This window comes from Caretta caretta, chromosome 10 (genome assembly GCF_965140235.1).
Source record: "Caretta caretta isolate rCarCar2 chromosome 10, rCarCar1.hap1, whole genome shotgun sequence".
NCBI classification, from domain to species: Eukaryota; Metazoa; Chordata; order Testudines; family Cheloniidae; genus Caretta; species Caretta caretta.
In genome coordinates this window covers 2,060,732-2,077,808 of record NC_134215.1, presented here as the reverse complement: position 1 = coordinate 2,077,808, position 17,077 = coordinate 2,060,732, and the positions used below count along the sequence as shown (strand labels likewise).

The following is a 17,077-nucleotide window of genomic DNA, read 5'->3' as shown; positions in this document are numbered from 1 at the left end:
ACAGTGACACACTGGGTGTATGGCTGGGGGCTGCTCCATCAGGCTGGTGCATCTCTGGAGGGTTGTTCCATAGGACTTGCTGGTAACACTGGTGTAGTGGGGGGCTGCTGGGTTTGAGATTTTCTAATCACACCAACACAGAAAGTTCATTTCACAGAAACACTTCCAATCCTTTTGGCCTGATCCTGCCCTGGGTGACACACCTGGGGCTCTGGCTGCAGTCATGAGGGATTCTCAGTGCCCACACCAGGATCAGGCCCACATTGCAATTCCCGGATAGGAGCCAGGCTGAGTTATTCCCTCCAGAACCCAGCTAGCTGCAATGAAGACGGAGCGTTTCCCCTGGTGTCAGCAGTCCCAGGACAGTGTCCTGTGTTTGTGTGGGGTAGTGCGGCCTGTATGCGTCTGTGCTGGGCCTGCTCCCCCAGCGAGGGCTATTGGGAGCACTCCGGCGAGAGGCGGTTCAGCTCCTGGCAGGGGGAGACCCTCGGAGTGCTCTGCAGGGATGCACGGTAACTGAATGAGGTGACGTGTACAGCAGGGGGGTTTCCAGGTGACATTCACCTGTGCTCAGAGGCCAGTGTCAGATGCCCCACTCCACTGAAGCCCTGTCCTGCGGCTGTACTGGGAGCCATGGGCGAAGCTGCACTTACAGGCATCCTTGCTCTGCAGAAAGTGTCTCTGTGTGCAGGCTGTTGTGGGCAGTGGTGAGGAGGGTGGGCTAGGACGGACCACAGGATTCAGGTTCATAGATGCCAAGCCAGAAGGGCCCACTGTCGTCATCTCATCTGCTCTCCTGTATAATTCAGACCAGAGAACGGCCCCACAATCATTCCTACAGCAAAGCTTCTAGAAAAACACCCACATTTGATTTAAAAATTGCCGATGACAGAGAATCCACCACAACCCTTGGTAAATTGCTCCAGTAGTTAATTACCCTCTCTGTTAAAAATCTCTGCCTGATCTTGTGGCCCCAGTCCCTTCCGAATACAGCAGCTACCCAGCCCTTAGGCTGCCAGAGCAGCTGTCGTGGAGCTTCTGAGCAGTCTTTGGCCCTGTGCTGCAGTACAGGTTTCCCTTCCCTACCCAGCCACACTTCACCCACAACCAGCCCGGTGATGGGGTTTTACTGGCTGATGTGAATTGCTCCTTGAAGAAATTCCCCCCAGGTCGCCTTGGTCCAGGCAGACTGAGGCATGGCAGGATCCTGGGTGGGGGCATACAGGAATAGGGAATGAACATTCCATAGGCATCTTGTGCCATCCCACAGGATGAACAGAGAATTCTGTCCTTGTTACAGAAGTCATTAGGGTGCTTCAAAATCCCAGTAGAAAGGGGATCATTCTCTATTAAATTCTTTAGGATTTTAGAGTCATGAGAACATAAGAACGGCCATACTGGGTCAGACCAAAGGTCAATCTAGCCCAGTATCTTGTCTTCCAACAGTGGCCAATGCCAAGTGCCCCGCGGGGGATGAACAGAACAGGGAATCATCAAGTGATCTATCCCCTGTCACCCATTCCCAGCTTCTGGGAAACAGGGGCTAGAGACACCATTCCTGCTCATCCTAGCTAATAGCCATCGATGGACCTATCCTCCATGTATTTACCTAGTTCTTTTTTGAACCCTGTTATTGTCTTGGCCTTCACAACATCCTCTGGCAAAGAGTTCCACAGGTTGACTGTGCGTTGCATGAAGAAATACTTCCTTTGTTTGTTTTAAACCTGCTACCTGTTAATTTCATTTGCTGACCCCTAGTTTTTGTGTTATGAGAAGTAAATAACACTTCCTTGTTTACTTTCTCCACACCAGTCATGATTTTATAGACCTCTATCATCTCCTGCCTTAGTCGTCTCTTTTCCAAGCTGAAAAGTCCCAGTCTTATTAATCTCTCCTCATATAGAAGCTGTTCTATACCCCTAATCATTTTTGTTACCCTTTTCTGAACCTTTTCCAATTCTAATATCTTTTTTGAAATGGGGCGATCACATTTGCATGCAGTATTCAAGATGTGGGCGTACCATGGATTTATATAGAGGCATTATGATATTTTCTGTCTCATTATCTACCCCTTTCTTATTGATTCCCAACATTCTGTTAGCCTTTTTGTCTGCTGCTGCACATTGAGGGGATGTTTTCAGAGAACTATCCACAATAATGCCAAGATCTCTTTCCTGAGTGCTAACAGCTAATTTACACCCCATCATTTTGCTTGTATAGTTGAGATTATGTTTTCCAATGTGCATTACTTTGCATTTATCAACACTGAATTTCATCTGCCATTTTGTTGCCCAGTTACGTAGTTTTGAGAGATCCTTTTGTAGCTCTTCGCAGTCAGCCTGGGACTTAACTATCTTGAGTAGTTTTGTATCATCTGCAAATTTTGCCACCTCACTGTTTACCCCTTTTTCCAGATCATTCATTTCTACAGGCCACTCCTGGCTTTATCTCTGTTCACCTCTATAGGAATAAGCAGGGAGGGCTGGCATCGGATCAGAGGGAGAAGAGAAAAGAAGATGACCCTCTGTGTGTTCACTGAAGGGTACAGATCATTCTCCCCACACCCTCACCATCAGGATGGCCTAGTCTCAGGTTGTCTGTTAGTTACACATTAATATCTAACTCCATGTGTCTTCAGTGCAGCCACAAGGACACCCCCCTGTGCATCTACAGGAATTTCACCAGCGCAGCCCAAGCAGTGACAGAATGGTACGTTCTACAGTCCACTAGCATCCTCTCGAAAGTCCCGCTGCAAGAGAGGATCAGGATGGGCTACCAGCCAGAGGACATGATCCTAGCATGTCTGTATGGGGCAGAGCCCTGCAGCTACAGATATGTGGAACCCACTGAACTTCTACTTATTCTCAGTGTCACTTGAAACTATATTGGCACAGAGGGCTTCGCAGTGCCACATGGTCCCCACGCTATTGTGTATGAGACATGCTGTGATCCTGCATTGTCACCTGCCAGTTTTGTCCTTCCAATTGACTGCTAAAGAAAAGCATTTGTAGGGATCTATAATAGTGTCATGTGAATGTACTTTTTGGGGTTTTTTACTAAATAAAATAGGCAGGTAAGTGTGTAGCCAATGGGAACCTAAGAATTGCCAATTTGGCTCAGACCTGAGGTCCATCTAGCCCAGTATCCTGCCTCTGACAGTGTACGGCACCAGATGCTTCAGACGAAGCTGTCAGAACCCCCAACTAGCAGATGTGGAATAATCTGCCCCCATGTTAGGACTTATCCTGCTATCTAATAGTCAGAGATTGGCTTACACCATGAAGCAGGAGGACCAAGTATTAACTGCAGGATAGCAAAACATATGATCAATTAGCCTACCACCCTTTAGCTCTCCCTGGAGGGTCACGGCTTGTACGTGATTCTTTCAGAAATTTCACCCAGATCTATCATCCTGACCATGGCAACTGCTACATCTTTAACTGGGGCATGGATGAGGAAGCCCTGATTTCTTCCAAGCCTCGAGCAAAGTTTGGTAAGTACTAAAACCCCTCCTAAAAGAGACAGAACAAAGGAACTGGGAAGGCTGGGAAATGTTCCTCCTGCAGACAGCAAGTTCTACTGCACATCATACAGAGACTGTTGATTTATGTTCCTCTGTAGGGCTATGATTGAGTTCTTAGAGGTGCAGGATTAGAAAGGGGGGGTAAACCCCCAAAAGGGACATGGATTACATATGCAATGGCAAAGGGTATAACACAGAATAATGGGATGACTTTAAGAAAAGTGCATCTCATCTGAATACCTGGGAAAACACCCACAGAATCAGGTTTTTCCTTTCCACACATTGGCTGAGTGTAAGAGTCCTTTTCAAAGCATTAACAGGTGTAACAATGGTCAATCTAAGGATGAAGGGTCTGTTCTCCTCTCTCAGTGGAGAGGGATTTCCCTGCAGAGTAAGAGAGTTCATCTAAACATTACATCTGAAGAAGTGGGTTTTTTACCCATTAAAACTTATGCCCAAATAAATCTGTTAGTCTTTAAGGTGCCACCGGACTCCCTGTTGTTCCTCTAAACACTCACGTTTATATATAAACCCTGCACTTCATGTTGTGGGTTTTTGAATATTGTGTTTGGTGCCCACAGGGCTGCAGTTAATTCTGGACATTGGCCAACAAGACTACATTCCCTACCTCACATCTACTGCTGGGGCCAGGCTTATGCTGCATAAGCAGAAGAGTTTCCCGTTTCTTAAAGACCAGGGCATCTATGCCATGTCTGGGACAGAAACCTCTATCAGCGTATTAGTGGTATGTGTGACATCTCATCAGAACAAATCATTGGAAAGTAAGACCCTCTGATGGGACAGCAGCCAAGTTTGTCTTGGCCAATCTGAATGAACTGAGTTACACACTTCATAGAATCCTAGAATCATAGAATATCAGGGTTGGAAGGGACCTCAGGAGGTCATCTAGTCCAACCCCCTGCTCAAAGCAGGACCAATCCCCAACTAAAACAGCCCAGCCAGGGCTTTGTCAAGCCAGACCTTAAAAACCCCTAAGGAAGGAGATTCCACCACCTCCCTAGGTAACGCATTCCAGTGCTTCACCACCCTCCTAGTGAAAAAGTTTTTCCTAATATCCAACCTAAACCTCCCCCACTTCAACTTGAGACCATTACTCCTTGTTCTGTCATCCGCTACCACTGAGAACAGTCTAGATCCATCCTCTTTGGAACCCCCTTTCAGGTAGTTGAAAGCAGCTACCAAATCACCCCTCATTCTTCTCTTCTGCAGACTAAACAATCCCAGTTCCCTCAGCCTCTCCTCATAAGTCATATGTTCCAGTCCCCTCCTCATTTTTGTTGCCCTCTGCTGGACTCTCTCCAATTTGTCCACATCCTTCTTGTAGTGTGGGGCCCAAAACTGGACACAGTACTCCAGCTGAGGCCTCACCAATGTCGAATAGAGGGGAATGATCATGTCCCTCGATCTGCTGGCAATGCCCCTATTTATACAGCCCAAAATGCCATTGGCCTTCTTGGCAACAAGGGCACACTGTTGACTCATATCCAGCTTCTCGTCCACTGTAACCCCTAGGTCCTTTTCTGCAGAACTGCTGCCAAGCCATTCGGTCCCTAGTCTGTAGCGGTGCATGGGATTCTTCTGTCCTAAGTGCAGGACTCTGCACTTGTCCTTGTTGAACCTCATCAGATTTCTTTTGGCCCAATCCTCCAATTTGTCTAGGGCCCTCTGTATCCTATCCCTCCCCTCCAGCGTATCTACCACTCCTCCCAGTTTAGTATCATCCGCAAATTTGCTGAGAGTGCAATCCACACCATCCTCCAGATCATTTATGAAGATATTGAACAAAACCGGCCCCAGGACCGACCCCTGAGGCACTCCACTTGACACCGGCTGCCAATTAGACATGGAGCCATTGATCACTACCCGTTGAGCCCGACAATCTAGCCAACTTTCTACCCATCTTATAGTGCATTCATCCAGCCCGTACTTCTTTAACTTGCTGACAAGAATACTGTGGGAGACCATGTCAAAAGCTTTGCTAAAGTCAAGAAACAATACATCCACTGCTTTCCCTTCATCCACAGAACCAGTAATCTCATCATAGAAGGCAATTAGATTAGTCAGGCATGACCTTCCCTTGGTGAATCCATGCTGACTGTTCCTGATCACTTTCCTCTCATGTAAGTGCTTCAGGATTGATTCTTTGAGGACCTGCTCCATGATTTTTCCGGGGACTGAGGTGAGGCTGACTGGCCAGTAGTTCCCAGGATCCTCCTTCTTCCCTTTTTTAAAGATGGGCACTACATTAGCCTTTTTCCAGTCATCCAGGACTTCCCCCGTTCGCCACGAGTTTTCAAAGATAACGGCCAATGGCTCTGCAATCACAGCCGCCAATTCCTTTAGCACTCTCGGATGCAACTCGTCCGGCCCCATGGACTTGTGCATGTCCAGCTTTTCTAAATAGTCCCTAACCACCTCTTTCTCCACAGAGGGCTGGCCATTTATTCCCCATGTTGTGATGCCCAGCGCAGCAGTCTGGGAGCTGACCTTGTTAGTGAAGACAGAGGCAAAAAAAGCATTGAGTACATTAGCTTTTTCCACATCCTCTGTCACTAGGTTGCCTCCCTCATTCATTAAGGGGCCCACACTTTCCTTGGCTTTCTTCTTGTTGCCAACATACCTGAAGAAACCCTTCTTGTTACTCTTGACATCTCTTGCTAGCTGCAGCTCCAGGTGCGATTTGGCCCTCCTGATTTCATTCCTACATGCCCGAGCAATATTTTTATACTCTTCCCTGGTCATATGTCCAACCTTCCACTTCTTGTAAGCTTCTTTTTTATGTTTAAGATCTGCTAGGATTTCACTGTTAAGCCAAGCTGGTCGCCTGCCATATTTACTATTCTTTCGACTCATCGGGATGGTTTGTCCCTGTAACCTCAACAGGAATTCCTTGAAATACAGCCAGCTCTCCTGGACTCCTTTCCCCTTCATGTTAGTCCCCCAGGGGATCCTACCCATCCGTTCCCTGAGGGAGTCGAAGTCTGCTTTCCTGAAGTCCAGGGTCCGTATCCTGCTGCTTACCTTTCTTCCCTGTGTCAGGATCCTGAACTCAACCAACTCATGGTCACTGCCTCCCAGATTCCCATCCACTTTTGCTTCCCCTACTAATTCTTCCTGGTTTGTGAGCAGCAGGTCAAGAAAAGCTCCCCCCCAGTTGGCTCCTCTAGCACTTGCACCAGGAAATTGTCCCCTACGCTTTCCAAAAACTTCCGCCAACTCCTTTAGCACTCTCGGATGCTGCGCATCCAGCCCCATGGACTTGTGCTCGTCCAGTTTTTCTAAATAGTCCTGAACCACTTCTTTCTCCACAGAGGGCTGGTCACCTCCTCCCCATGGTGTGCTGCCCAGTGCCGCAGTCTGGGAGCTGACCTTGTTCGTGAAGACAGAGGCGAAAAAAGTACATTGACTACATTAGCTTTTTCCACATCCTCTGACACTAGGTTAAAAGAAAAGGAGTACTAGTGGCACCTTAGAGACTAACCAATTTATTTGAGCATAAGCTTTCGTGAGCTACAGCTCACTTCATCGGATGTCACTAGGTTGCCTCCCTCATTCAGTAAGGGGCCCACACTTTCCTTGACTTTCTTCTTGTTGATAACATATCTGAAGAAACCCTTCTGGTTACTCTTACCATCTCTTGCTAGCTGCAACTCCAGGTGTGATTTGGCCTTCCTGATTTAATTCCTGAATGCCTGAGCAATATTTTTATACTCCTCCCTGGTCATTTGTCCAATCTTCCACTTCTTGTAAGCTTCTTTTTTGTGTTTAAGATCAGCAAGGATTTCACTGTTAAGCCAAGCTGGTCGCTTGCCATATTTACTATTCTTTTTACACATCGGAATGGTTTGCCCCTGTAATCTCAATAAGGATTTTTTAAAATACAGCCAGCTCTCCTGGACTCCTTTCCCCGTCATGTTGTTCTCCCAGGGAATCCTGCCCATCGGTTCCCTGAGGGAGTCAAAGTCTGCTTTTCTGAAGTCCAGGGTCCGTATTCTGCTGCTCTCCTTTCTTCCTTGTGTCAGGATCCTGAACTCGACCATCTCATGGTCACTGTCTCCCAGGTTCCCATCCACTTTTGCTTCCCCATTTGTGAGCAGCAGGTCAAGAAGAGCTCTGCCCCTAGTTGGTTCCTCCAGCACTTGCACCAGGAAATTGTCCCCTACATTTTCCAAAAACTTCCTGGATTGTCTGTGCACCGCTGTATTGCTCTCCCAGCAGATATCAGGGTGATTGAAGTCTCCCATGAGAACCAGGGCCTGCGATCTAGTAACTTCTGTGAGTTGCCGGAAGAAAGCCTCGTCCACCTCATCCCCCCAGTCCGGTGGTCTATAGCAGACTCCCACCACGACATCACCCTTGTTGCTCACACTTCCAAACTTAATCTAGAGACACTCAGGTTTTTCTGCAGTTTCATACTTGAGCTCTGAGCAGTCATACTGCTCCCTTACATACAATGCAACTCCCCCACCTTTTCTGCCCTGCCTGTCCTTCCTGAACCATTTATATCCACCCATGACAGTACTCCAGTCATGTGAGTTATCCCACCAAGTCTCTGTTATTCCAATCACATCATAATTCCTTGACTGTGCCAGGACTTCCAGTTCTCCCTGCTTGTTTCCCAGGCTTCTTGCAGTTGTGTCTAGGCACTTAAGATAACTCACTGATCGTCCTGCTTTCTCAGTATGAGGCAGGAGCCCTCCCCTCTCGCGCTCTCCTGCTTGTGCTTCCTCCTGGTATCCCACTTCCCGACTTACGTCAGGGCTTTTGTCTCCTTCCCCCTGTGAACCTAGTTTAAAGCCCTCCTCACTAGGTTAGCCAGCCTGCTTGCGAAGATGCTCTTCCCTCTCTTCATTAGGTGGAGCCCGTCTCCGCCTAGCACTCCTCCTTCTTGGAACACCATCCCATGGTCAAAGAATCCAAAGCCTTCTCTCCGACACCACCTGTGTAGCCATTCGTTGACTTCCACCATTCGACGGTCCCTACCCAGGCCTTTTCCTTCCACGGGGAGGATGGACGAGAACGCCACTTGCGCCTCAAACTCCTTTATCCTTCTTCCCAGAGCCACGTAGTCCGCAGTGATCCACTCAAGGTCATTCTTGGCAGTATCATTAGTGCCCACGTGGAGAAGCAGGAAGGGGTAGCGATCCGAGGGCTTGATGAGTCTCGGCAGTCTCTCCGTCACATCGTGAATCCTAGCTCCTGGCAAGCAGCAGACTTCTAGGTTTTCCTGGTTGGGGCGGCAGATAGATGACTCAGTCCTCTTGAGGAGGGAGTCCCCGACCACCACCACCTGCCTCCTTCACTTGGGAGCGGTGGTCGTGGAACCACATCCCTAGGACAGGGCATCTCATGCCTTCCAATCGGCGGAGTCTCCTTCTGCTCCCTTCCCTCAGATGTATCATCTAGTCCACTCTCCGCATTAGTACCTGTGGAGAGAACATGAAAATGGTTGCTTACCTGTATCTGCATTGCTGGTACATGGACGCTCCCCTTTCTTCTTCTGGAGGCCACATGCTGCCAAATTTCTTCACCATCCTCCTGTCCCCGCTGCGCAGCCTGCTCTGAATCTTCAGAACGTTGTGCCCGTAGAAGCATATCCTGACGTCTGTCCAGGAAATTTTCAGTTTCTCTTGTGCAATGCAGGGTCGATACCTGTTTCTCCAGACCTTGAACCTTCTCTTCCAATGTGGAGACCAGCTTGCACTTTGTACAGACAAAGTTGCTTTTGTCCTGTGGAAGAAAAACAGCATGTGCAGGTAACAACAGCTGAACACCCCCCATCCATATCACCTTCCTTCTACGAGCTTCCTCAGGAGCTGTAGGTTTCAGAGTAGCAGCCATGTTAGTCTGTATTCGCAAAAAGAAAAGGAGTACTATTGGCACCTTAGAGACTAACCGATTTATTTGAGCATAAGCTTTTGTGAGCTACAGCTCACTTCATCGGATGCATTCCACTGAATGAAGAAAAGGAGTACTTGTGGCACCTTAGAGACTAACCAATTTATTTGAGCATGAGCTTTCGTGAGCCACAGCTCACTTCATCAGATGTGTACCGTGGAAACTGCAGCAGACTTTATATACACACAGAGAATATGAAACAATACCTCCTCCCACCCCACTGTCCTGCTGGTAATAGCTTATCTAAAGTGATCAGCAGGTGGGCCATTTCCAGCACAAATCCAGGTTTTCTCACCCTCCACCCCCCCACACAAATTCACTCTCCTGCTGGTGCTAGCCCATCCAAAGTGACAACTCTTTACATAATCAAGTCGGGCTATTTCCTGCATAGATCCAGGTTTTCTCTCTTCCCCCCCACCCCCATACACACACAAACTCACTCTCCTGCTGGTAATAGCTCATCTAAACTGACCACTCTCCAAGTTTAAATCCAAGTTAAACCAGAATATCTGGGGGGGGGGGTAGGAAAAAACAAGAGGAAACAGGCTACCTTGCATAATGACTTAGCCACTCCCAGTCTCTATTTAAGCCTAAATTAATAGTATCCAATTTGCAAATGAATTCCAATTCAGCAGTTTCTCGCTGGAGTCTGGATTTGAAGTTTTTTTGTTTTAAGATAGCGACGTTCATGTCTGTGATTGCGTGACCAGAGAGATTGAAGTGTTCTCCGACTGGTTTATGAATGTTATAATTCTTGACATCTGATTTGTGTCCATTTATTCTTTTACGTAGAGACTGTCCAGTTTGACCAATGTACATGGCAGAGGGGCATTGCTGGCACATGATGGCATATATCACATTGGTGGATGTGCAGGTGAACGAGCCTCTGATAGTGTGGCTGATGTTATTAGGCCCTGTGATGGTGTCCCCTGAATAGATTTGTGGGCACAATTGGCAACGGGCTTTGTTGCAAGGATAAGTTCCTGGGTTAGTGGTTCTGTTGTGTGGTATGTGGTTGTTGGTGAGTATTTGCTTTAGGTTGCGGGGCTGTCTGTAGGCAAGGACTGGCCTGTCTCCCAAGACTTGTGAGAGTATTGGGTCATCCTTTAGGATAGGCTGTAGATCCTTAATAATGCGTTGGAGGGGTTTTAGTTGGGGGCTGAAGGTGACCGCTAGTGGCTGAATGCATCCGATGAAGTGAGCTGTAGCTCACGAAAGCTTATGCTCAAATAAATCGGTTAGTCTCTAAGGTGCCAATAGTACTCCTTTTCTTTTCAGGAGCTGTAGTAATTACTCAGAGAAGCCGGCAAGATGAAAGCCTCAGGGGGTTGTCCCCAGGCGAACTCCCACTGTTAGCCTCTCCGCTGTTTGCTGTTCACTTTCTGTCTTAGCTGAGCTAACTCTTCACAAGATTTGCTTTAATAAAATAACAGAACTTGCGTTGGCTGCATGCATGCGTGCTCATTTGGGTACACCTTCTGCATGTACACTGGCCAATCTTGGCAGGAGTGCTTGCACACACTAAGACCTTTATGTGGCACTTAGGGACTATTAATAGAAAGCAAATTGTGCACTTGCAACATAAGCATTCACATAGCGACTCTGATTTTAAGTTAAATTGCTTTATTAAATCCAAATAACTCCCTCTGCATGGGCAAGTGTTGCCTCTGCACTCCAGGTGCCAGAGCTGCAGTGAGAAGGGATTCCATTTACATATAAACTAGAAGCCAAGATACATGTGGATTCTTACTGCAACATACAAGTGTTGGATTTTTCAGGATGAATTGGTGCAGCTGGGTTACCCTTACAACAACTGCACGACAGATGGCTCTGATGTCCCTGTGAAAAATCTATATAACAAGTACAACACTTCCTATTCCATACAGGTAATTTAAAAAATCGAATTTTTTTTTTTTAAAAATCCTCCATTTGGATTCTTTTTCTGCACTCTTTCTGGACAGTCTGAATATTGGTGTGTGACAGACCAGGGGCTTAGCACTAATTATCATGCAATAAATACTTCTTCTTCGAGTGATTGCTCATGTGCATTCCAATAGGTGTGTGCACATGTCACGTGCACGATCGCTGGAAGCTTTTCCCTAGCGGTACCCGTCGGGTCGGCTGTGGAGACCCCTAGAGTGGCGCCTTCATGGTGGCGTATGTATGTCCCTGCCGACCCGCCGCCTGCTCGGTTCCTTCTTACCTGTTGGAACAGCTTAGTCTCTTGCTCTGCAAGTGCCTTATCGAGTGGTTCTAGTGTACAGAGTTGTTAGTTAGTTGTTAATAGTTGTAGATCAGGTTAGTTTAGCGTACTTTGGGGGGGTTTCCCCTGTTCTACTCTCCCCAGCACCGGGGCATGCCTCGGTCGCGTGCGAGAGGTGTGCAAAACCTATGCCAACAAGTGATCTGCACGCCGCCTGTCTCAAGTGCCTTGGGGAGGGCCATCAGACAGATAAGTGCCCTATTTGCAGGAGCTTCAGACCCAGGATTTAGAGGGAGTGGGACTATCTCCTGAAGCTCCTCTTGATGGAGTCGGCCCTTCAGCCACAGCCTGAGCCAATGCCGGCACCCTCGGTGCACAGCACACCGGCCTCAGGGTGGGATGTCCCGGCACCGAGGAAAGACTCCACCAGGGAGCACCGGTACCTCTCCCTGGCCCTCAAGGCCAGTGCCTCACGGCGGCACTGTTCACAGCCTCCAGTGCCGCATGAGAAAAAGAAACCAGACAGGGGTCGTTCCCCTGTCAGGAAGCTGAGGGGGTTTCCAGTGGGCTGCATCCTCTGGTGGGACACCCTCGGTCTGGCCCCCAAGAACCGGCGCTGTTGACTCCGGCAAGAACGGACTCTCCTACCCGCGACGATTTGGAGGAAGAGCTTGATCTCCCCTCCACTCCAGACACACGAGGCGGCTCGAGACCTCATTGATATGGCGGCGCAGTACCCGGCCTTGCAAACTCAGGCACGGCCAGTAGTACCGGCGACGGCACCGACTGCCGCGTCACGCCCGGCACCGCGGGTGATTACAGCCCCAGTCGTGACACCGATGGCCGCACCGGCACTGATGGCAGCACCGCCGTTGACTCATCATTGGGGAAGGCCCATGATGCTGTGGCACCAATCGCCGTCTCCCCGGCACCACTCCCCAGCACCATCGGGCTCCGCTCCCCCATGGTCCGGTACAGAATACTCGTCAGAGTCCGACACGGAATTGTCTGTGTCCCAATGCATCCACTACTGCTCCCGGTCCTGGCCCCGATCCCGGCACTGAAGGTCGGCGGAACAATCAGCACCAGTCGCCACTTGGCCACCCCAGTGGCAGGGTCCAATGCAATGGCCTTTTTGGACCCCCTGGGCCTACCACCAGGCTCAAGGTCAGGGATCTAGGCTGGTGTCGGTGGTATCGGCCCCCCATGCCCCTCCATCAGCGATGTCGATGGCACGCTATACCCCTAGGGCCCCTGAGGATCCCTTATGGGACAGGGCTGTTGAGCGGCCACGGACAAGCACGGCCCCTCCGCCACCGACGTCGGTGGCACCTGAACCTCCAGTCGCGGGGTGCTCCGAGGTAGCTGATCCAGCGTCCAGAGAACCCGAGGGTCAGGAAGACCCTGTCCCAGGAACCTCTTCCTCCTCTTTGCCGGATGAGGCAGTGGTGGGCACCTCCACCACTCTACCACGAATGGATACCAAAGGGCACCAGGACCTGCTTAGGAGGGTAGCAGTTAACCTCAACCTCCAGGCAGAGGAGGTTATGGAGGACTCAGATCCGATGGTGGATGTCCTCACCCCCGAGGGTCCTTCCAGAGTAGCTTTGCCCCTCATAAGGACAATTCAGAACACCACGAAGGTGCTCTGGCAAACCCCGGCCTCCAAACCACCAACGGCGAAAGGGGTCGAGAGACTCTACTTTGTGCCGCAAAAGGGCTATAAGCACCTGTTTACACACCCCCAACCGGGGACTCTGGTGGTTGACGAGGCAAACCACAAGGAGCGGCAGGGTCAACCCGGCCCCACACCTAAGTCACGTGACGCCAAGAAGCTGGATCTCTTTGGCCATAAAGTCGGGTAGTGAATCAGCAGGCGGTGCTTAGCCGATACGCTTTCAATTCCTGGAGCTCGTTGGCTAAGTTCCAGGAGTTAATTCCGGCTGATTCTTGCAGGGAGTTCAGTGCGCTCCTTGAGGAGCGTAGAGTGGTCTCTAAGACTGACCTCCAAGCAGCCCTGGATGCAGTGGACTCTGCGGCTGGAACCATGGCCACCACCATCACTATGAGGTGCAGTGCATGGCTTCAGGTTTCGGGGATCCCACCTGAGGTCCAAAATACAATTCAGGACCTCCCCTTTGACTGTGAGGGCCTGTTTGCTCAAAATATGGACACACGCCTGCATATCCTGAAGGACTGGCGGGCGACTCAGAAGTCTCTGGGGCTACACACCCCAGCGCCTCAGAGAAAGGCCTTTAGACCTCAGCCCCCATCCCGTTTCTACTCGGGGGCCCCTAGGTGGGATCCACCTAGGAGGAGGGGCAGAAATAACAGGAGGCACCCACCGCAATCCTCCTCGGGCCAAGGCCAGGGTTCGACCAAACAGCCCCCCGGCCCCAAGCCCAACTTTTGAAGATGCACACGAGGACAGCACACCAGTCGCCTTCTTGGATCCTTCCCCCACTCTGTGAATCGACTCTTCTGCTTCTACCGTGCTTGGTCTCAGATCGCATCAGACCGCTGGGCCCTCAGCACGGTGGGGGCGGGATATTCAATCCAATTCTGTTCCCTCCCGCCCTCCCACGCCCCTTCCCCGTCCCTCTTCAGGGACCCCTCTCATGAGCAACTCCTTGTACAACAGGTACAATCACTCCTAGCTCTAGGGGCAATAGAGGAGGTTCCTCAGGAATTCAGGGGCAAGGGGTTCTACTCCCACTATTTCCTCATCCCCAAGGCCAGGGGCGGGCTTCGGCCTATGCTGGACCTATGAGAGCTCAACACATACATAAAAAAGGTGAAGTTCCGCATGGTCTCTCTGGCCGCCATCATTCCCGCCCTGGATCCGGGAGACTGGTACACTGTCTTCGACTTGAAGGATGTGTACTGTCACATTGCTATTATTCCATTGCTATACACCTATTGGAGTGCACATGAGCAACCACTCGAAGAAGAAAAAACGGTTACTTACCCCTCGTAACTTGTTCTTCGAGATGTGTTGCTCACGTCCATTCCAAATCCCGCCCGCCGCCCCACTGTCGGCGTGTCCAGCAAGAAGGAACCGAGCAGGCGGCGGGTCGGCAGGGACACACATACCCCGCCATGAAGGCGCCACTCTAGGGGTCTCCACAGCCGACCCGACGGGTTCCGCTAGGGCACGCGCACACACCTATTGGAATGGACGTGAGCAACACATCTCGAAGAACAACAGTTACGAGAGGTAAGTAACCGTTTTTTTCTCAGACTAAGGAACCAAGTGACCCCTCTGTTCCTGAAAGCGGAGGACGATGGATCCCAGTGCAGGGTGTGGAAGTGGGGAGAGCTGACTGTGCTGCATGCTCCTCCCTGACCTTAGAAGAGCCCCTTGAGGGGGCTCCGCAGCTGCTAGGTCTGTAGGTTGGAAGGGGGTCAGCTGATGCAGGCTGGGCTCTGACAGATTCTCTTCCCCATAAAAACAAATTGGTGGGCCAGAGCCCAGCACCTTGTTACAAACAAGCCAGGTGAAGTTGCCTGTCTTCCGCTCTTCACCACGAACCACCCTAGGTTCCTGGGCCATCAAACAGTGAGAGGGGAGCCCTGGGCAAGTAGATGGGAGATGCTAAGTCCTGGTTCTCCTTGCCCCCACCCCCACATTGATTTCAGGGGAGAATCTGGCCCTGACTGAGCACTTAGTATCATGTCATTAATCCTGCACCATGCAGATGCACCCAGGTAAGAACTCACTGGCCAGAACAAAACCAAACAAATGTGTTTTAAGAACCAGAGAGCTGGAGAAAAAACAGGGAGGGCCTCGGAAAGCAGAGAACCACAAGGGACAAGTGATTCTGCAGAAATCCAGAGGCCAAAGCTCCATCCAGGCAGCACTTGTGAACTTTGTCTGGTTTTGGTTATTGCTCTGCATGCTATTACCCTCTCTCTGCTTCAGAGCTGAGCATCCCCCTTCGGCCTGGTCTACGCTTGGCTTTTTGTCTGACATCTTTCCCGTTGTTGCTAAGCCCAGGGCAGCTCTGCTGTGGGCAGCGGGTGGGAATGCTAGTGGAGAGAAAGTACTGGCTGTTGGTGGCATTTTTACCATTGTGACATGAACACCTGTTCTCAGCTGGGTGAGGTTACAGTGTAAAACACCGGCAACCAGTGTTGAAGGAGTCGGCCCTTTGGGAGCCTGGTAGGAAGGCATCTGGGAGCAGTCTCTGCACTCTTTGATGCACTGATCAGCGTGAGAGCATGTCCCAGTTCTAAATGGCTCCTTGTCCCCTTTTTGCAGGCTTGTCTGCGCTCCTGTTTCCAAGCTCAGATGTTCGAAAATTGTGGGTGTGGTCACTATCTGTTTCCTTTACCTGAAGGGGTAAATTATTGCAACAGTGAAGATGATCCAGACTGGGGTAAGAACACGAACAGAGTGTGAAATAGCAAGGCCCCATAATACGTACGGGAAGGGGTTGGAAACATAATGGCTTTGTCAGGGGCACTTTAAGTAGCTGGGAGTTAAACGTTTTTGCAGCAGGGGCTCTGTTTGCTAACAAGGTGGACAGTGAGGAGGGAGGCAGAGCTCTCAGCTCTGGCCTAAGGCTAAGGAATATCAGCTGCCATAGCAGCTTAGCTGAATGAAGGCTTCTCACAGAGGAATGGCCAGCTGGTAACACCAACACCATATGGGATGACAAGGTTTTCTACTTTGGGTTATGGAGTGAACAGAAACCACCAGTCTCAGCATTTCAGGTGTCCTAGCACGGAAAGGTCAGCACTTCTCCACAGGTTTGTACAGATCCCCAGATAAATTCCCCCCCTTCAGTACAAGGTGGCACAGACCTGATGCAATCCTCAGCACACTTATGTCTGCTCTGAACGTTTCTGAGTGCTGCAGTTCTCTTGCAACAAATGTTTTAGAAGTCACCCTGTATTCATCGGCGGGTGCATCACTGACAAGATTCTGCACTGCTCAAGCATCCAGCTGAATGTTTCCTGCAGAAGGGACTGCAGTAAGTGAGGTGTAGGACCATCGACAGCCCACCACACCTGTCAGTGTTGATGAAAGCCAGTCCACTAGGCCCTGCAAAAGGTGTTACATCGTCTAAGAGTTTGATTGTTTTTATCAATGGATTGTCAAAGTTTCAGAAGGTTATGGGGGAAGCAAATCTGCAGCAGTAAAGTTCTTATCTGACTGGATTGTTTGCTTTTTGTTTTCACCAAACAGCATATTGCTATTCTTCACTGAGGTCAAGTATAGGACACAGGCAGTCTTGTATTGACTCTTGTAAGGACACATGCAAGTAAGTAAATAAACTCTCTCTGGCAGCTCTCAAGGTGGAGGGAATCCTGCGTTTTATCCCTCACTGAACACTGATCTTAAAATCTGAACAGACCTTTATGGGGGGTTGAAATTGAGCTAAAGTTTTGGTGATTTAAGAGCAGTGGAAAGCTCCATGAATTAATGT

At 49.8% G+C, this 17,077-nt stretch overlaps 1 protein-coding gene across 5 annotated transcripts in view; it reads right to left on the bottom strand.

The window, feature by feature from the left end:
- LOC142073516 (uncharacterized) overlaps positions 1-17,077 on the bottom strand; it is a 46,082-nt gene that overhangs the window by 24,420 nt on the left and 4,585 nt on the right. For 3 of the 5 annotated variants that reach the window (XR_012670409.1, XR_012670410.1, XM_075133352.1), the window contains exons 2-3: positions 9,002-9,274; positions 654-796 (exon numbers count right to left, since the gene is read on the bottom strand). Coding sequence is in view for 3 of the 5 variants with exons in the window: in XM_075133352.1 (XP_074989453.1) it covers positions 654-796; positions 9,002-9,274 (416 nt within the window). In the remaining 2 variants the exon portion in view is untranslated. The remainder of the gene's footprint in view (positions 1-653; positions 797-9,001; positions 9,275-17,077) is intronic. The other 2 variants (XM_075133353.1, XM_075133354.1) reach the window with 1 other exon arrangement.